Source organism: Oncorhynchus clarkii, chromosome 10 (assembly GCF_045791955.1).
Source record: "Oncorhynchus clarkii lewisi isolate Uvic-CL-2024 chromosome 10, UVic_Ocla_1.0, whole genome shotgun sequence".
In the NCBI taxonomy this organism is placed as follows: Eukaryota; Metazoa; Chordata; class Actinopteri; order Salmoniformes; family Salmonidae; genus Oncorhynchus; species Oncorhynchus clarkii.
The window spans coordinates 66234585-66255856 of record NC_092156.1 but is presented as its reverse complement, the minus strand read 5'-3'; the positions used below and the strand labels follow the sequence as shown (position 1 = coordinate 66255856).

The 21272-nt window shown below is 43.8% G+C and overlaps 2 protein-coding genes across 2 annotated transcripts; one reads left to right on the top strand and one right to left on the bottom strand.

Annotated features, from left to right (window-relative positions):
* The first annotated feature begins 681 nt into the window (after window positions 1-681).
* LOC139419019 (transmembrane protein 184C-like) lies at window positions 682-8216 on the top strand. The gene is made up of 11 exons (XM_071168842.1): window positions 682-1351; window positions 1460-1590; window positions 1715-1751; window positions 2152-2268; window positions 2490-2578; window positions 3850-3924; window positions 4360-4453; window positions 4595-4707; window positions 5838-5937; window positions 6178-6349; window positions 6614-8216. Exons 1-11 carry the CDS (start codon window positions 1232-1234, stop codon window positions 6934-6936), a joined length of 1371 nt encoding a protein of 456 aa, XP_071024943.1. The 5' UTR covers window positions 682-1231; the 3' UTR covers window positions 6937-8216.
* A 63-nt stretch (window positions 8217-8279) lies between these two features.
* Window positions 8280-21182, bottom strand: LOC139419018 (protein arginine N-methyltransferase 9-like). Its single transcript, XM_071168841.1, has 13 exons — window positions 21038-21182; window positions 20405-20604; window positions 19645-19793; window positions 19095-19331; window positions 18491-18658; window positions 17889-17991; window positions 17088-17197; window positions 16593-16782; window positions 16127-16310; window positions 13259-14006; window positions 12851-13004; window positions 10671-10793; window positions 8280-8941 (listed from the first exon to the last, which is right to left on the bottom strand). The coding sequence occupies exons 2-13, from the start codon at window positions 20600-20602 to the stop codon at window positions 8678-8680; spliced, it is 2628 nt and encodes an 875-aa protein (XP_071024942.1). The 5' UTR covers window positions 20603-20604; window positions 21038-21182; the 3' UTR covers window positions 8280-8677.
* Window positions 21183-21272: the final 90 nt, after the last annotated feature.

Sequence of the window (21272 nt, the reverse complement as noted above, 5' to 3'; positions counted from 1 at the left end):
AGATCTGTATTGAAATAGTTATCCTAGGACTATACACAGATGGTCGTTGTGTTTTTCAAATGATGGCCTTGTTATAACTTGTAGTAGAGATTTTTTTTTAAAGAAACTTCAGCCAAAAACATTCCTGTTGTCATTCATCTTCATTGTGTTATCTTTCTTTGGACAAACGGTTTCACCTGACTAAATATTTAGTGCTGACTTGCACCTGTCTGAAAGCTTTTGTAGGAATTAGTGGAGCTTTTGGACTTAATACTCTCACACCATTTCTCACTTCTTAAGAATCTTAATTAGAACCATTTATTCACAGGCACATGTTTTACAGCAAGGAAAGAGAGAAATAAATATATATAAATAAGAGATAGAGAGAGAGGAGCCAACTCCAGTATGAAAAAATGAGAGAAGTTAAGCTAGCTCAATGTGGAGCATGATGAAGAAAATGAGTTTCCACAGAGGACATCACATTTATACTTTGTCGTTATTTTACACTGCTGAGTTATTCTTAGCAACTTTTGGTCATTTAAATGAACCATCATTTTCCACTCTGAAATACCGAGAATGACTGATTTGCATTGCCATCTAGTGGAGCATACATGAGTACTCAGATTGCAGATCAACCGAACTACACCTGTGCCCAAGTCATCCATTGTGATGGATTAAAAAGGTGAGCAATGGAAAGTATACAGACCTTTTCCATATCCAATCAGATTGAAGCATGGGCGGCATTTGTCAAGAACGTCAACAAGAAGGAACCATCAGTTACGTTTTAAAACTTATTTTGATGTTGAGGAAGTTTTAGAAATAAATATATCGTTATTAATACAAGAACTGCGTTGTTTTTGACCAGTTGGTTTTTATTAGATTATCAATTTTTGTTTTTAATTTTATAAAGAGCTTTCGTTTGGAATGGATGCAGCGTGGATTCATTGTTTGTTTACATAGTGAATCATGAGATCAGCTGACTAACGTTAGCTAGCTAGCTACCAATTTCTGGTTTAGTAAAGCAGCCAACGTTACAATGTGTTTGGAAATTGTCGTCCAGTATTCATGCTTCCCAAATGACATTTGAAACGAACTCTTATTCCAAGCTATAGCTGGCAGCGGTAATAGCTAGTTCTTAGCTAGCTAGCTTGCTAGTTAGCATTAGCTTTGTTTTCAGCAATCTCACCTATTGACCCAGTGAGTGTAGGACGCTGGACAACTTGCTGTGGCTAACTAGCTTACCATTACAAATATGCCTTGTACTTGTGGCAACTGGAGGAGATGGATTCGGCCTCTGGTCGTTCTTCTATACTTTCTGGTTGTGCTTGTCGTCTTACTACCCCTGTGCATCTGGGAACTACAGAAATCAGAGGTCAGTTGGTATCATTGCAGCCCAATCAGATCGTTACTTGACACTGAATAGCCTAGTCCATGCTTTGTTGTTTGGATGTTGATTATATACGTAATGTATACCTTTCAGGTTGGTACCCATAACAAAGCATGGTTCATAGCTGGGATATTCGTGTTCATGACCATACCCATATCACTATGGGGGATCCTGCAGCATCTTGTAAACTATACTCAACCAGAGCTACAGAAGCCAATTATCAGGTAAGTGAAAGGCTACTCTGTCACAGCTGTAGGATAGTATTACTTCATTACCGTCATGGGTTTATGTCTTTATCTTGAATGATGTACAATAATACCTAACTGATTGTGAATGATCGTTTTACAGAATATTATGGATGGTCCCCATTTACAGTTTGGACAGTGTAAGTAATGCCTTCAATTCTTGATCATGTTTGTTAAAGAAGAAGAAGTCACTGTAGCATTGACAGTAGTAAAACTGAAAAGCGCTTGACATGAGTGTGGCACTTCAATTCGTTGTGTTATGCTAATTAGCATCTGCTATGCTCAGCATTCCCCCTATCATACAATTTCCATCATCCTACTTCCCAAAGAATGAGAACAGAGCTCCTTTAGAAAAACAAAGCAAGAGAAACAAAAAAATGCCTCACTCCCTGACTGACTTTTCAGAGTAAATGTTTTCAATAGTTTCAAGTGTTCACTATTATCATGCAACATATCATTGAGATAATGTAATGGCCCATCTATGATCCCATTCCTCTCCTTGTCTTCCTCTCCCACCCTCTCCCTTTCTCTCTCACACAGTGGATTGCGTTGAAGTACCCCAGCATTGCCATCTACGTGGACACATGCAGGGAGTGCTATGAGGCATACGTCATCTACAACTTCATGATCTTCCTGCTCAACTACCTGGGAAACCAGGTACACATTCTTGTCATGACCTGACTGAGAATGATCCCAGACCTGTTTGTTCTAACATTCCAATCATGGCCACTCTTTGTCCTATGCCAAACATACGTCTAGCACAAACACATCTGGATCCCAGGCTAGATTGAGTAGCCTACATTTATTTCAATATCCTCACACTGTAATTCCTCTCTTCACTTTATTTTTCTCTCACTCCCTCAACCATGGTTAACCAGTACCCCAGCCTGGTACTGATGCTGGAAGTGCAGGAGCAGCAGAAACACCTTCCTCCCCTCTGCTGCTGCCCGGCATGGCCCATGGGAGAGTGAGTTTGTTGCTTTTATAGTTTTTGTAGTTCTTTAAGTGTATGTGTGCTATAATGAACAGGCCCCTGTACCAGATCTGTTAGTGCTGTGCATTTGGAATGAGAACAAATAGGGGTTGGCTTTACTCATAGAGATAGAGGACGCAACATTGTATCATCCCATTAGGGTGTCTGTGGGAGCATGGGCAGGGCATTGATGCTATCTCCATTTTGAAGTAGTGAATTTTCTTCTACTACTTTTATCTGTTGGTATACAAAATGAAATGGTCATACTGCCACCTAGAATGTGTTGTTTGAACAGATATTAAGCCAAGGTTTGCAAATTTACTGCCACCTGTGGTTATGGAATGTTCACTTATAATTCATTGGCTGATGCCTCCTTATGACCTGGATGGATTTATGTGATCCTTCCTTAAACCATAGGAAGTCCCACCCAATTGCCTTAATGGCACTGTCCATGCTAAAACTGGCTTTTGGCCATTAGAGTCCTCTATCAATATCTATGGCATTACTGCGCAATCAGCCAGGCTAAAAAGGAGCTATAATATTAGTCATACCATGTGTTATAAGTTCACATTTTAGGATGAAGGTTTATGTTTTTGTTTGTTTATGTTTTTGTGCAGCAATAAACTACCACTTCTTTGTTTTATGTGTTGTGAATGGATATTTTAGGATTAATAACATGTTTTTTATACCACATGATGTGTTGATGTGTTTTAAGTATACATTTATATTTCAGGCTCATAATCAAAACAGGAAGTTGGGTGTTAAAGTGGCTCCAGTCTGTGTGGCCTCCGTTTTGAGTCTCTTTCTAGAAGGTTCACCTTCAAGGTGTTTGTTTGGCTGCTTGAAGTCTCTCCAAGTCTCCATTGCTACTCGCCAGCTCCAAACGAGCCCCAGTCAGGCAACAACAGGAATATGTAGCATGTCTGCCTGTAGTTGATTAAGAACAGAACCAGAAGTGTTTGCAAGTGGAACAACGTGTTCTCATTTAGGAAAAATGCACCAGCCTAAAGAACAGAAAGACAGCATTAGGCGCATCTGTTTTGTTTACTCTGCATTTTAACTAATGCTGTGCATCTGGGATTTTAGCCACAGGTATTGCAACATCTTTCTTCATAGGATGTTATTGATTTTAAGAAATGGAAGAAATTCATGAAAAACAAAGCTGGTGATTAGTAAGATGTTAGTGCTATTTTATAGTGGGAAAAAGCTAACATTTTGTGTGAATGTCTTTCCTTAATAATGTGTACTGTGTTTTCCTATTGCAGGGTATTGCTATTGAGATGCAAGCTGGGAGTGTTGCAGTACACGGTTGTCAGACCAGTCACAACAGTTATTGCCTTGTAAGTGTTTTGCACAGGATCTGTTTTCCATTCAGGATGGACTTATGTTATATGCCTAAGTGTTGAATGTACATGTGCCCAGAGAGACAGCAACCGTACCTTGGTCCAGGGCCAGCTCTGTCTCTCTTGACTTCTGGTTCGGCCAGTCCAAGCAGATGATCATTTGTTCAGATGATGACGAAACATAAATATGTACAAAAATGAAAAATACCAAAGGCATGCCCAAACCTAAAGATTTTTAAATAAAAAAGTATCATGGCCACCAAACCAACCAGCAGCCTTACGGCTCTCCAAGCTGCCACCCCTTGGGGGACTGGAAGTGGTTTGTTTGTAGTGTGCGGTCTAAACTACCTAACCTATTCCCAAACACTCACAACATATAAATTAACTTTTTGTGTCAAGTCATAACACATGTCTCCATTCACTATCCTGTAGGATATGTCAGCTCTGTGGTGTGTATGATGAAGGTAACTTCAGCTCAACCAATGCATGGACGTACCTGGTGATATTCAACAATATGTCCCAGCTGGTAGGTTCTGTATTTTTCACACTTGTCTCCACATTGCTGTAAACTTCCTGTCACCATACCACCACCACAAAGATAACATTAAATATTTAGCATTCAGTAAGTGATCTCTTTCTCTATCATTCTCTCTCCTCTCTCTCCCAGTTTGCCATGTACTGTTTGGTCCTGTTCTACAAGGCCCTAAGAGAGGAACTGGCCCCCATCAGACCAGTGGGGAAGTTCCTGTGTGTCAAAATGGTGGTGTTCGTCTCCTTCTGGTGAGTGCTTTTTTGGGGGCTGCCATTTTGGATCACCTGCATCTACCTCCTAGCCTGGTTCCAGATCTGTTTGTGCTGTCTTGCCAACCCCTGTGGTCAATGTCAAGCCATTGACATAGCACAAACAGATCTGGGACCGGGCCATCGACCTCCATGATTAATAACATCTTTGTATACCAGTCAATGTGTCTGCTATTCATGGATCTAGCATTGTTACCCATTAAAGTAACACAGTTTTGGCTGCCCATTTGTATTTCTTATACAACTTCTTTTCAGAATTGCATGTGTAGGACTTGTTAACAAAGTACGTTTTATTTTAGGAATAAGGCCTGTTTTTCTTTTGAAGCCAGAAGGAGGCTAGTATCAGCTACATTTATGCCTTTACTAGACCATGGGGATATTTTATATATGAATGCTTCCGCTCAGTGTTTGAGATCAATTGACACCCTTTACCATGGCACTTTGAGATTTATTTTAAACTGCCAAACCCTTACGCACCACTGCACTTTGTATACCAGGGTTGGCTGGCCTTCTCTAGTCACTCGAAGGCTCAGTCACTGGAATACTTTATTTACAAAGCCATTTTGGGTTTACTACCTTTTTATTTGGGCATTTTTATTGTTCAGAAATGTGGTGGGCAATCTCTTCGTTCTCTGGACTTTATTCTGCTAACTTTTCCAAATGTCCGAACTGAATTTGGTAAAACTTTTATGTACTCTGCGCCAACGTCTTGGAACGCCTTACAAAATACTTTTAAACTGGAAGAACTTGTCCCGATTGGTGTTTTTAAATCACTGATGAATGATCTTGAGACTGATTCCCTGACCTGTCAATGTTTTTAATTTGCTGTGTTCGATTTTGTTATACTCTTGTGAATTCTATGGTTTTTACTAGATTACTTGAAGTTTTTCATGTTTGTCTGTCATTTTTGTAATGACTTGGTGCTGCCTATCTTGGCCAGGATGCTCTTGAAAAATAGTTTTTAAATCTCAATGAGCCCTTCCTGGTTAAATAAAAAATGTTTTAAAGCTGTGTGGATTATAGCCAGTAATTGGGTTAATGCGTTCCCTGTGTTGGCTGCAGTGTAGAGGATTGATTATTTCCACTCTGTTGTCTGGAATCTATCTTAGGCAAGCTGCGTTCATCGCTCTCCTGGTCAAGGTTGGAGTGATCTCAGAGAGACACACGTGGGACTGGGACAGTGTGGAGGCTGTAGCTACAGGCCTACAGGTAATGCAAGACAATACCAACACTGTATAACGCCATAGTAACATGTTTACTACAATGCTACATAATGACTTGTTTGGTATAAGGTAATATCTGTTGAGGCTTGTGGACTCAAGCCCCTAGAAAACGAGATGATTCATCTCAAGGACTTCTATCCTGTGCAAGACTTCTAAATAACTTAACTAGATTTGAGAATAGACTTGCTTTGCTATACAGTCAAGCTTTCATCCATACTTCATCCAGGACTTCATCATCTGTGTGGAGATGTTCCTAGCGGCCATCGCCCACCACTTCAGCTTCACCTACAAGCCCTACATCCAGGAGGCTGAGGAGGGATCCTGCTTCGACTCCTTCCTGGCCATGTGGGACATCTCTGACGTCAGGGCTGACATCTCTGAGCAAGTCCGCAACGTCGGTTAGTTCTCATCCCATTTGGCTTGACTCAATAGCAGTCATGCATGGATGGAATCAAAGAAGCCACTGTTAAGAACTTTGTTTGACAAGGTTTCCTCTCAGAACCAAGTGCGTTGGCTAGCTACTCGATTTATGTTCATAGAATGTCATGAGAGAATAGAAAATGGCTACCCTCAAAATCTTCAAGACTTTGATAGATTTCCTTATTATGTGAGTATATTGCCATTCTCATATCTTCAAACACATTCTTTCTTTCCTGATACAGGGAGAACCGTTATGGGCCGACCTAGGAAGACCTACTTCGGTGAGGCGGAGGACGACAGCGAGCGCTCAGGCTTGCTTTCCCCAGGCTCCATGGACGCCATCGGTCCCACTGAGGCCTTGTCCAACCCGGTGTCCCCCAAGGGTCGGTACCAGGGCCTGGGCAAAACCCAAACGCCCCACTCCCTGTCAGCCCCCGCCGGGCTCAGCAATGCTCAGTGGGATGGAGAGGAGAGGGAAGACAATGGTAGACAAGCTCCAGAGCCCAGAAACACCACCAACGAGCCAACAGGCTCGGTTACAGACGACCTTGTCATTATCACCTAGCTTAGCGCCATCGCTAAAATCCTCCAATGGGAACTCTGAATGCACGTTATACCAAACACAGTTGGGCAGGAACCAAGTATGGCCTCGGCTACGCTTCCCCTACAGACGATATTTGGCTAACCCGCACACAAGCGATGAAAAAGCACGTGTTAATTAAGCAATATTGTAGTGAGTCATTCATCCACCACGGCAGATGCAGATGGTCCTCTGTCAATGACAGCTTGAAGAATGTTCATAAGCTTTCGTAAGGGTCTCATGACACTTAAGATATTTTGTCTTGTATCTGTATTGTACTATTGAGTCATAATGGTAAAGTACGGTACCTCAATACCTTATTTTAGTATGACCCCTCTTCATTGTAATGGGTCTGGACTTCAAGTTCAATAGCCGGTGAGAGATTTTACCAGTATACTTGTTCTATAATAGCGCCTGGGTGATATCACTACAAACTCGTTAATCATTTACCAAGGGTTTTAGTTGTTGTTATGAAAACGTTCAAAGTATATATGTAGCTTTTAAACTGAAACCTATACAAAATACTGGTTTGCACCAATGATTGGTTTATAGACAGTACCACTCATTCTAGGGTTTTTCTTTATTTTTTACTATTTTCTACATTGTAGATTAATAGTGAAGACATGAAATCATGTAGTAACCCCAAAATGTTTTTATTTGGGATTCTTCAAAGTAGCCACCCTTTGCCTTGATAGCTTTGCACATTTTTGGCATAAAGAAAAACCCTTGAAAGAGTAGGTGTGTCCATACTGTTGACTGGTACTGAACATCATTGGGTTGCACATGCTTGAATATGGTCTTCGAACCTATTGTACAGATTTTGAAGCATGAAGCTGTGTCTCACTTTGGCATTAACGCTAACGGCCTCGATCGTCTTCTCAGATGCCTTGTTCTATGTATCCACTATCAAGTAATTCACACATTTCACGTCTGCCTCATTTGTAAATATAAACTGATGTTACATAGTCATGGTTATAGATTTACCATTCTAATTTCTGTTTTACGCTTTTCAGGGATATTAGTTGGGATTGATCAGTCTTTTACATCCATTAGTAGAATGTCTTCCTATTGGGAATGTGTGTCAAGTGTGTGCAGCTATTGCCTTACCTGATGTTTGTCACAAAGCATTAACCTTCAGAGGGAAGTACTACATCAAACGTGTCAGCACCTTTGTCTTTGAGAGTTCAACTCAAGGTTCCAAACATTCACCCTCCAATAAATGAAATGAAATGTGGCTGTCAGTTTTTGCTAATGTCAATAAGAAAGACAATGTTGCTTGATCATTATGATTTTCTTTGATTTCTAAATGATTCGAGATAAAATGCAAGTGCTGATTCAAAACATTTTAATGAAGACTGCAACCATAATCAAGAGATGTCATTCCAAAACAAGATTATGAACACACTGAAGACCAAAACGTCTCAAGATGAGCACATCATAAAACATGTAAACGTCTTTGAAAGTCCTGACAGAAGGCATATTGAGATGGTAGCTATTGTGGGGTCATTTTAGAGCTGGCGCTTCCGGAGAATCCATAGTCCAATCCCTTCCCCTCCACGACATATATGCAGTTCACTCATAATATAGAACCCAGAGTGATACCTTCACCTCTCTCCCAGTAAGACTGAGTGGACTTGATGCTCTTGTAGAATCAAAAGCACCGCAACTCCCTCCTTTAAAACACTTATGAAGATGACTCGTACTGTTCATATCACCAGACATCTACTTATCGGACTCTAACAGAATCCACAGTCCCGGTCTCTCCAGCCTCTTCCTCTATACTGGCTGATATGGAGATGGAGCTCTTCTGCAGGGTGACGGCCAGTCGTACCCATTCTCCCTCCCTCACTGCCAGGGGCTGGTGCAGCACCACGGCAGCCTGCTTCCAATGGGAGTCCTGGTTGAAGGTGCTCAAGCTGATCTCCTCGTTCAGGTGGATCTGGTACCAGAAGGGCACAGCAGTCACCCTGCCTGAGGCACTAGCCTGGACCTGGGAGAAACACACAGAGTCAGGGCCATAGAAATAGACTATTGTAATCAATAAAATAGTAATTGTAAACTCAGCAAAAAAAGAAACGTCCTCAACTGCGTTTAGTTTCAGAAAAACTTAACAGAAATATTTGTATGAACATAAGATTCAACAACATACAAACTGAACAAGCTCCACAGACATGTGACTAACATAAATGGAAATGTGTCCCTGAACAAAGCGGGGGTCAAAATCAGAAGTTATATATCTGGTGTGGCCACCAGCTGCAAGAAGTACTGTAGTGCATCTCCTCATGGACTGCACCAGATTTGCCAGTTCTTGCTGTGAGATGTTACCTTACTCTTCCACCAAGACATCTGCAAGTTCCCGGACATTTCTGGGGGTAATGGCCCTAGCCCTCACCCTCCGATCCAACAGGTCCCAGACGTGCTCAATGGGATTGAGATCTGGGCTCTTCGCTGGCTATGGCAGAACACTGACATTCCTGTCTTGCAGGAAATCACGCACAGAACGAGCAGTATGGCTAGTGGCATTGTCATGCTGGAGGGTCATGTCAGGATGAGCCTGCAGGAAGGGTACCACATGAGGAAGGAGGATGTCTTTCCTGTAACGCACAGCGTTGAGATTGCCTGCAATGACAACAAGCTCAGTCCGATGATGCTGTGACACACCGCCCCAGACCATGACAAACCCTCCACCTCCAAATCGATCCCGCGCCAGAGTACAGGCCTCGGTGTAACGCTCATTCCTTTGACGATAAATGCGAATCCGACCATCACCCCTGGTGAGAAAAACCACGACTTGTCAGTGAAGAGCACTTTTTGCCAATCCTGTCTCATCCAGCGACGGTGGGTTTGTGCCCATAGGTGACGTTGTTGCTGGTGATGTCTGGTGAGGACCTGCCTTACAACAGGCCTACAAGCCCTCAGTCCAGCCTCTCTCAGCCTATTGCGGACAGTCTGAGCACTGATGGAGGGATTGTGCGTTCCTGGTGTAACTCGGGCAGTTGTTGCCATCCTGTACCTGTCCCGCAGGTGTGATGTTCTGATGTACCGATCCTGTGCAAGTGTTGTTACACGTGGTCTGCCACTGCGAGGACGATCAGCTGTCCGTCCTGTCTCCCTGTAGCGCTGTCTTAGGTGTCTCACAGTACAGACATGGCAATTTATTGCCCTGGCCACATCTGCAGTCCTTATGCCTCCTTGCAGCATTCCTAAGGCACGTTCACACAGATGAGCAGGGACCCTGTGCATCTTTCTTTTGGTGTTTTTCAGAGTTAGGACACGAAAGAGACCTTCCTACTATGTTTTCATAACTGTGACCGTAATTGCCTACCGTCTGTAAGCTGTTAGTGTCTTAATGACCGTTCCACAGGTGCATGTTCATTAATTGTTTATGGTTCATTTAACAAGCATGGGAAACAGTGTTTAAACCCTTTACAAATGAAGATCTGTGAAGTTATTTGGATTTTTACAAATGATCTTTGAAAGACAGGGTCCTGAAAAAGGGACGTTTCTTTTTATGCTGAGTTTCTTTCTATGGTCAGGGCCACAGCTCAGTGGAAGTACTGACACTGCCAAGGGATCTGGCAACTCAGTGTTATCCTCAGTATAATGTGTTAGCAGACAATGGTGCCATTTACCATGGTTTTTCTTTTTCCGATGAATGTTTCAGACAATATCTGATAATGTAACTGTAACTAAAATAATCTGTCGAGTTGGGTCTTTACCTTGACGTCTCTGTTGGTATAGTTGGCGTTGGTGTTCATGAGGTCCAGGATAAAGAGTTCTACAGAGTCACTGAGATGTCTACACTGCAGAGTGGACAAGTCCAGAAACACATGGACTGGAACCTAGGAAGGAGAGAGATCATATCATTGTTACATATTAGATGTCCATTCAGCGGACATCTATACAACCCTACATCTGAGACTAATTCAACCCCTTTAAACAGAATGACAAGGCAGCTCATGTAGTCCAGTTCAGTATTTCACAAACCTCTCCACTTCCTTTCACTTGTCGTCGGGTGTTTTTAACAAAATCTCCAACTCTTAGAACTCCTTTAGAGTCGTGTGCATCATGTGACCTGCTGCAACGCACCGCTATACTCTAGAAAGCAGGAGGAGAGTGCTCATCAAGCGACAGAGAACAAACGAATGCCGCCGCCGCCTCCATGTCACAGCTCCCGGTGTCTCCGTCGCTCTCCGTTTGATGTCATTGATGTAATGCTTCCTGATGGATCCAGGTAGGGATGTCCTTACGTGAAGCCATGTGAATGCTTTTCCCCAGAGTGACAGTCGTGCCCTTGTCTGAGCGCTTCAGAGACAACATCTGTTTAAAACAAACTGCCGTCCCGCGGGAGTCAACGCCGAAATTTAGAGCGCCAACATGACACCGCCAACATGACACCGGAAAAGACAGACAACTTAAAAGGATTTCTCAGCTCCCCGTAATACGGACGGAAATCCAGATAAAAGAAAACATGATAAGTCTCAACGTTGAAGGTTGCATTGCAAGAAAAATTGGTTTTTAAAACCCATTTTGACTTAAAAAAGCACAGTAAAAGGTCAGTTTAAATGTATTGTGCCCTTTCAAATTGGTTCACTTGAGCTCAACTGCAATACGGCAGACCAAGAACCACTAACAAGTACTGGGGGGGGGGGGGGGGGGGGGGGGGGCAGCATTATATATCAGCAGCCATCTTGAGTGAAGATGTTACAACCCTCAGGCAACAAGTTGGTGTGTCTCAGGAGCCTGTCCTTTGAATCAGAAGAATGATGCAAGGTACAAAGAGCATTGGGGCAGCTGTCAATAGTATGACTATTGCATCATTGACATGAGAGGGAATACCATATATGAGAGGAGACATGTTGAGCGAGAAAAGATTGGGAGTTGTGTCACGTAGAATGAATTTCTGAGTTGACCATACTTTTCCCCCTAACCATGCAGTAATTTACTATACGACTTTGTTAGTTATCCGAGTATAGTGCATTCACATTTAGAGCTGGGGAGTGTGACTACAGCCAGGAGGTTTTCCTGACAATGTGACAGGACTCGGTCCTCTGTAGCTCAGATGGTAGAGCATGGCGCTTGCCCTCAGAACAGCCTCAATTCGTCGGGGAATGGACTGGCCCATGTTGACTCCAATGCTTCCCACAGTTGTGTCAAGTTGGCTGGATGTCCTTTGGGTGGTGGACCATTCTTGATACACACGGGAAACAATTGAGTGTGAAAAACCCAGCAGCGTTGCAGTTCTTGACAAACTCAAACCAGTGCGCTTGGCCCCTACTACCATACCCTGTTTAAAGGCACTTAAATATTCTGTCTTGCCCATTCACCCTCTGAATGGCACACATACACAATCCATGTCTCAAGGCTTAAAAATCCTTCTTTAACCCGTCTCCTCCCCTTCATCTACACTGATTGGATTTAACAAGTGACATCAATACGGAATCATAGCTTTCAACTGGATTCACCTGGTCACTATGTCATGGAAACAGCTGGTGTTGATATTATTTTGTACACAGTGTAAAGAGATATATTTATATATAAAAACGGTGTGGTTTGAGGCCTGAATGCTGATTCACTGAAAGCTGTGGTATATCAGACTGTATACCACAGGTATGACAAAACATTCATATTTACTGCTCTAATAACCAGTTTACAATTGCAATAAGGCTCCCCGGGGGTTTGTGGTATCTGGCAAACATACCACAGCTAAGGGCTGTATCCAGGCACTTTGTGTTGCAACGTGCATAAAAACAGCCCTTGGCCATATACCACAACCCCTCTGGCCCCTCTTGCTTAACTATATCATTAAAACCTCAGGCCCTAGTGACGAAATATGCAAGGCAGGTGGGGAGATGCAGTAAGCATGCAGCGGATCTGGAGAGGTGTGTCAGTAACTCACAGTGAACTGGTTGATGAACGGGGCGATGTTGAAGCCCAGTGTCGGCTCCTGGCCCTGGACAGCACTCTCCAGCAGCAGGGTGTCAGACTCCACCAGCATCCCGTACAACACTATTCTCTCTGGGAAGATCTGACCGCCGTCCTCCAACAGGCACCTGCCATGGATGGACCCCACCACAACAATCAAACTATTGTACAAAAAAAGGGACAGATTCTTCCGAACCCAAATAGTCTATTTTTCCCAATGTGACAACACTGAAGATTCAATATCAATATTTGAGATGCTGCAATGTGATCCACAATCCCACCTCATTCCTAAAACACTATCAAAATCCACCAGCACTTCATATATTCTACCCGGTTACTACCAAAACTACCTTTCCCAGCAGTGCTTGCGCCATCTTCCTACCTGGCTAGTGTGGCTTTCTCCATCAGCTTCTGCCTCACTAAGCCACATGTCTCCACACAGTCTAATATAATGGCGCTCCACAGCTTCTCCCTGGAGGGTCTCTGGAGCACCGCCTGCTCATCCTCCACCTGGTTCAGCCAGAACTCGAGAGCCTCCTCTGGGACACCGTTGGCCCTGGCCAGCCTCCTGAGCACCGCCTGGTGCTGGGTCTTCTCTACCGAACTATAGGCCTTCACCTGGCCCTGACTGGCTGCCATGAGGGAGAGAACAGAGAAGCCCTCGGACACGTCCAGCACATAGAAGGGGTCGGGACCAGGGTCCATAGGGCCACCGGGGGGGTCAGTGAGAGGCATGACCTCTAACCCTTGACCCTGGCTGGGACCCTGGACCGAACGAGCGTCCTTCAGGTTGGTGATGAGTTTAGCCAGTGCCCTGCGGAAACTATCGTGGTAGGGCTGGTTGTTGAGGAGGGCCATTTCAGCACACTCCAGCATGGTGTAGTCTCGAGGTCCACTGCTCTGCTCTGTCCCGAGGCAAGCTAGGGCGCTGCACAGTTCTGCCTCGGCGTTAAGGCTTGGGTTGGGATTGCCGCTCGGGCCTGGGTTGTTTCTAGGTTTGTCTGGATCCAGACAGTCGTCTAGACGGAACTCTCGTCCGTCTCTCGCTACGGCAACGCTGCAGAGTCTCAGGTAGGCGTCCCGGCAGGAGATCTCCACGATGAGCTCGTCACCAGGCCTCAGGGGAAAATCTGACGAGACATTTCATTTTATGGCTCATTTGAATAAGGACAGATACAAACCTATTGACATTGAATAAACAACCATCCAATGCGTTGCACCATCACTTAAATATTTTGCCCATTCAACCTCTGAATGGCACACATACACAAACCATGTCTCAATTCTTTAACATGTCTCCTCCCCTTCATCTACACTGATTGACATCAATAAGGGATCATAGCATTCACCTGGATTCACCTGGTCAGTCTGTCAGGGAAAGAGCAGGTGTTCATAATGTTTTATACAAGTCTAATAAATAAAGCACGTAAAATTGCAAATGACGTACAAATTCTTGGCATATCATAAGTAACAAGTTGGTTTCTTTCTTTTTTATAAGGCCTTGTTGCACACATGACTGTTTATTCATGAACCACAACAACAAGTAAACAGAACTGGCATGGACCAAGATGCTTTGCCACTGCACAAAAAGAAAGAGGGAGAGAGGAAGAGAGGGGTAGGAGCAGGGGAGCGATGGAAATGAGATTCAGGAGGGAGGGAGGCACACAGACAGAGAGACATTCCTGTAGGAATATCTGTCATCGCGTCAGCATGTGGCTTGTCGTTGTCAGGGGGCGTTTGGGGAAAATACATATGTAGAGCCTATAAGAGATTCATGAACACTAAAGAGTGTCACAGGCGATCCCGGTGCACCTGTCTGTCTCGCCACGGCAACCGGGAAACAGATGTCGATGATCATCGGGAAAAATAGCAGGGATGGTGTCTGGTGGGTCCCTAGACGCTGCCCCTGTCAATTAGCAACACAGAGCTCGGCAGCTGAATGATGGTGCCTCTCAACGACAACACCACGGTACAACTTCACTTTGCTGTTCTACGTCTGGAAGGAGCACAATAGCCTGACAGGATAAAGGAGTACAGAAATGTTTGCAGACAAAGGTCAAGCCTATTTGCGTAGAACTCATTCAATCCATTCGAATGTTCACGGTTGTGAAATTCAGCTAGGCAAACCAAAGACAACCAATAACAGCCTTGAGGTTACAGTGTAAGTTGACTTCAGTCATTGCCTACTGTCTTCAATGGAATAGGTTTCTTCTGTATGTGGCCTACTGCCCCCGTTTGACAGAATGGGGAATTGCATTGCAAACATCAGAAGGGGACAAATATTACAGCAGAATATGCAAGAACACCATTTGTATACATTATGTACAGTGTGTAATATGTGTAATTTATTACTGCGATAGTTGTTCTGAGTGGATGTCAGGAGAATCTGTGTAGAACTTGACCAGTCTCTACAGTGCATTCTGTGCATCTCTACTGTATGATTAGAAGGGCTCTATGTAGAGATGTTTATGCACACTACTCCCTCCTCCCTACGCACTACTCCCTACGCACTGCAACACTACATCATACTCCTACAGAGGAGTAGGGTGCAGGTGTCTAAATATACTACCTCGCTGCATGTGTATAGGCACCGAGTGTACAAAACATTATGAACACCTGCTCTTTCCATGAAATAGACCAGGGGTACTCAACTCTTACCCTACGAGGCCCGGAGCCTGCTGGTTTTCTGTACTACCTGATAATTCATTGCACCCGCCTGGTGTCCCAGGTCTAAATCAGTCTGATTAGAGGAGAACAATGATTTTTAAAAACAGCAGTGGAACTGGCTTCAAGGTCCAGAGTTGAGTTTGAGGGACACAGACTGACCAGGTGAATCCAGGTTAAAGCTTTGATCCCTTATTGAGGTCACTTGTTAAATCCACTTCAATCAGTGTAGATGAAGTGGAGGAGGATATTTAAGCCTCGAGACAAAGGATTTAAGTTCCTTTCAATGGGGTATGGTAGTAGGTGCCAGGAACACCAGTTTGAGTGTGTCAAGAACGGCTGGGTTTTTCACTCAACAGTTTCCTGTGTGTATAAAGAATGGTCCACCACCCAAAGGGCATCCAGCCAACTTGACAACTGTGGGAACCATTGGAGTCAACATGGGCCAGCATCCCTGTGGAACGCTTTCGACATCTTACAGAGTCCATGTCCTGACGAATTGAGGCTGTTCTGAGGGCAAAAGGGAAGGTGTTCCTAATGTTTTGTACACTCAGTGTACATACATGTCTTATATAAATTATCCTACTGTGTGGTGTCTGAACGGGGTAGATGGCCTGCTCCCAGCAGGTGTCCTCCTTAGGGCCGGTGGACAGGCTACTCTGCTGGTCCAGGTGGAGCTGGAACCACACGGCCAGGGCGTCCAGCAGACCCTCCCCAGTTACAGGTAGACGCACCCGGCTCACCTCCCTGGAGCACAGACCCTCCAGCTCCTGGGGTACAGTTAGCATAGCATAATTCGATCACTGCTCTTGTATTCTTGGAACCTATAGCCAAATATCACACTAACTAGCTTGTTTGATTTTGAAAAGCTTGAGAGAGTATCAGGCTTCTGACATACGAGGTATTGTTTTCTTATCAATATACAGAGTCTACACACAGCAATGCCACTGTGAGGCTGTAAGTCGTAGTTGTTGATGATAACTAACAGTTCAGTAGATTCCCCATAGAGATGTAAATCTATGTACACATAAAGACGCTCTACTGCCGCTGACCTGCACGTTGTTGAAGTCTATGTCCAGGGCATTGAAGGGTTCAGTGAGGGGCGTGTAGCCTCCAGGCAGTCTGCTCAGTCTCTCTGTGGTGTAGGGCTCTGTGGAGTCATCCTCTGAGCTGCAGCTTACTGGGCTGTGGAGCTCTCCGGCTGCAGCCGTGGCCAGGCCTCCTATCTCAGACACACACAGCCTGCAGGCACATGGTTATAAATAGATGGTATGACATGAATATTAACACCGGTGTCTGTTTACACACACACACACTACCTCCAGGGACATAAGGCCTTCAGCTGTTGTTCCACGTCAACAATGAAATATTCCAGATAAGGACACAAAAAGGTGAACAACATGTTGAACTTGTTGATGTTTGGTCTACTGTTCTAAATGCAGAGGCATTGAAACGTGCTAAATAAATTATACCACTAAATCCATCATTGAAGAACAATGTCTGACTGACTTAAGTTAGCCTTTATTAACAACAGAGGGACAGGTCACCTGTGATGGCGGCGGATCTCCAGGCACTGGACAGCCATCCCAAACACAGTGGCTCCGGCAGGGATGACCCGGCCTGCTTGGGAGGGAGGCCTGGATGGGTCCTGGGTGCTCTGCAGGAGCAGAAAGTGAGCCTTCACATCTTCATACATCTGGCCTCATGCCATTCACTTTGCTATAATAGGATTTTGGTTGTTGTTGCAATTTATATTATATGTTTACTAAATGCACTTGTCTGTAGGGAATCTTTATGTAAAGAATTTTCATCTATCCTTTCTTTTTTTGACCTCAAATGTAGTATCACATTGAGACCATAGATGGCACTGTTGACTTATATTGGCTGCAGCATTATGATATTGAGGAAGGTGGTTGATTGGTACTGTAGCCTCCTACTGTAACCTTAAATGATTTTGGATTTATCTCTTTACCAATAAACAAAGGATTTGGCTGGATAAAGGACATTTAATATAAGAGGATTGATGCTCCATAATCATGTTTTACAATTGTGATTGTGACACAAAAATATAGGTAAAGCCTCTTTTGAAGATTACAGACAATCCTGTTAAATGAATGAAAAACATGAACATGACTGGCATCTAAATCCACGGTTGTAATGAAACTGAAAATGTTATGAGAAAGTGTTGGGAAATAAATAATCAATACTAAAACCAAGTCATGTTACTTACTAATCACGGTAATGCTTTCAGACTTGCACTAAAGGGTGGCTTGTATTCACTACAGTGTTGGAACTCAGTATGAACACAAAACTAATCCTCAAAATGGCTGCCTATACTAGTTAATTACCTGTGGAGGCAAAAGCAGATGATTCCAGGCGTGTATAAGGCTCTCTATAATACCTTCACCAAATAGGCCGGCATCCACAGTCTCGGTGACAACCAGCGATACCCTACCACAGAAAACACATCACACAAACGGTACATACACATTAGAGGAGGACGCATAGGGACAGTTTCCAGGCCACAGACTACATTTTAGTCATTTAGCAGAAGCTCTTATCCAGAGCGACTTACATTAGTGCATTCATCTTAAAGTAAGCTAGGTCAGAAAACACATCACAATCGTAGCAAGTACATTTTCCCTCAACAAAGTAGTTATCAGCATAATCTGTTCTAGTAGGAAAAGACAAGTGCATTACATGTATTTTATTTTGGGAGAGGACATGGAATTTATTCAAGATGCTCTTTAAAGAGGTACGGTTTCAGACGTTTTTGGAAGATGGGCAGCGACTCTGCCATCTTGACATTGTATGGGGTTAAATTAAGTCTTGGACTGATGCCCATGCTCAATGGCGTCTCCATGTCTTTTTAGTCCAGGACTAGGCTTAATCTATGCCCAGGAAACTGGCCCATACAGATGTCAGAGTAAGAGGGAAGGTGAAAGGTCACCTCTTAGGGATGTCTTTAGGCACTTCCATCTCCAGCGACTTCATATGGAGGATCTTGATGCGTCCGTTCATTCCGTTAGCGGTGACCACCTCACAGGCCAATTCGTACATGGTCTTGGACAGCTCACAGGCGTACACCTCAGCCGCCCCTGCCTTCTTAGCACACATTCTGTCCATAGAGAGACCGGAGAGGAACAAGGATTACAAGCAGTAACAAACAAATAGAAATGGACAGTCCACAGCCATGACAGTTAGTGTTTTTAACACAAACGTAGTCAATCCCAGAGATAGATAGATTTCTCTGGGATAGATATTAACCATTAAGATTGTACAACTTTAACCTAACTCTTCATACAGCGTAGCCACTGTAATAAAACAAAAGATGCACTTAAAAGAATAGCTCACCCAAATTAAAAAATGACATTGGTTTCCTTACCCTGTACGGAATGTACAAGGTATGACAGCAATCCATTCTTTGGTTGAGTTTTCCTGGCAGTGGCTGGCACAAATGTCCAAAGACCTCTTGAAGGTTACGGAAAGCAATATGTATTTTGTCATTTGGATGAACTATCCCTTTAACTGTAATAGGCAGAAAGAAATCTCACCCGAGGATACCGGTCCCTGTGCCTATATCTAACACAGTGTTGCAGCCTCCCTCAACAGCCTTCCGGATGGCCTGCTGGTACTTGTGGTTCCTCCTGCGATCGTTGAGCATCAGGAAGTGCCAGCGCTCCACCAGCCAGTTGGCCACGCGGTAGAAATTCTCCTTGGCCTCAGGGTAGTCCGGCTTCAGCTTCAGGGCCTTGTGGAAATGACCAGCGGCCTCATCCCGGAATCCCATTCTGGAGCGTGCATTGAAGATTGGAATGGAACAATTGTGAGCAATCTAAGAATACTGGGACACATTTACTAGGACACAACGCTGTCTGACTAGTTCCATCACTTTACACCACTGCATGCAAACAAACAATTAATTGGCAAGACATGACAGAAAAGATAACTATAGTCTTGATCCGGTATTGAGCACAACCTGAGGTACAATATTACCCCACCATAACTCTGATTAGTAAAGTCAACCGAGTAAGCCTGACGAGTAGTCTTCCCAGCTCCCAAGCCTACAGACAAGACACAGTCAGACTCTTGAGTGAGGGCTACCTGAACAGGTGTTCACCCATGCTGTTGATGATGACCTCATCAGTAGGGAAGAGCTCCAGAGCCTGTTCATAGCAGTCAAACAGGTCCTGGATGCGCCCCAGAGAGTCGAGCTCATCTGCCCATTTGAACAGAGTGAACCTAAAGGACTCCTGAAAAGACACACAAAAAACACACATTATAAATAGTTTATTGGTGATGTATTGGACTAATCTACAAATGACATCACTTGTCTTTTTCCTTCAGTGGTAAACATTCATATTATAACGTGCAGAGAGAATACACACTTCAACTTCAAAACGAAAGGTAGCCTAGCGGTTAGAGCTTTGGGCCAGTAACCGAAGTCGTTGGTTTGAATACCCGAGCCAACAAGGTTAGAAAATCTGATGTGCCATTGAGCATGGCACTTAACCCTAATTTGCTAAATACTACTATGGCTGACCCTGTAAAATAACACATTTCACTGCACCTATCTGCTGTATGTGAAAACAAATACAAATCTAATTTTAAAAAATCTGAAAGTTCAAAGGGAATGTCAATTGTCAGACAGGCTGAATGGTGTATAGCCGACAGCAGGGCTCTACAACCCTGTTCCTGGAGATACCGTCCTGTAGGTTTTCGCTCCATCCCTAATATAGCGCACCTGATTCTAATAATTAGCTGATTGATAAATTAAATCAGGTTAGTTACAACCTACAGGAGGGTAGCACTCCAGGAACAGGGTTGGAGAGCCCTGGCCTACAGGCTTTCCTTTGCTACCCACACTGGCAAAGTCCTTCAGCACAGGAGCCAGGTTGAGGACGAGAAGGTAGTGGACAAAGGCGGTCCCATAGTCTTGGTTGAACAGACACTGCTGGGCACTCTCCAGTGACCTGGACACCAGCTCATTCCTGGCAGGGTCCTCCCTGGGCACCCGACGGTTCCGTCTGCCACGCTTAGGCCTGGTGCTGGTGTTGGGCATTCCTATCACACAGGGAGTTAGGAGACCACATATGTTAGGAACACACAGAAACATAAACGCATAGCCACACAACATTCATCACACTGATGAGCAGTTTAGTTTGATAACTACATAACTAGCTACAATATCATTATTAATAGGTGTTGTGTTGCTGTGGTTGTAAGTGTGCAGCAGATATTTTGGTTGTAACCACAATACACGAGCTAGCAAGCTAACGTTATAATTATACAAGTCTAGACTATCGGTGCAAAATGCCACAACAAATGATACAAGAGTGTAACTAACTAGCAGTGTTGTGTTCATCATGCAATATCACTAGCTAACTACTGGGTATTATTTTCAGAACTAGTCGCTAACTTAGCTACGTATGTTAACTAGCTAACTATAGCCAGAAGATTGTGTAAAACTTCATTTTCAGTGATGTTGATAACTTACTATATATGTATCACACAATCATGCATTTAAATACAATAGTAACGCTATAAACGATGATGACATTAACAGTATAAGAGGTAGAGCTAGCAACATCTGATAGCGCCGTTAGCTGAAGACCACTGACAGTGAAGAATAATAAGAGTTTCTAAACCCAGAGACGCAACATCGCCAGACTTCCGGGAACGCTTGCGAAGCAGACCAACAGACCAGGCCGGGGTTTCAGTTTTGAGAAATC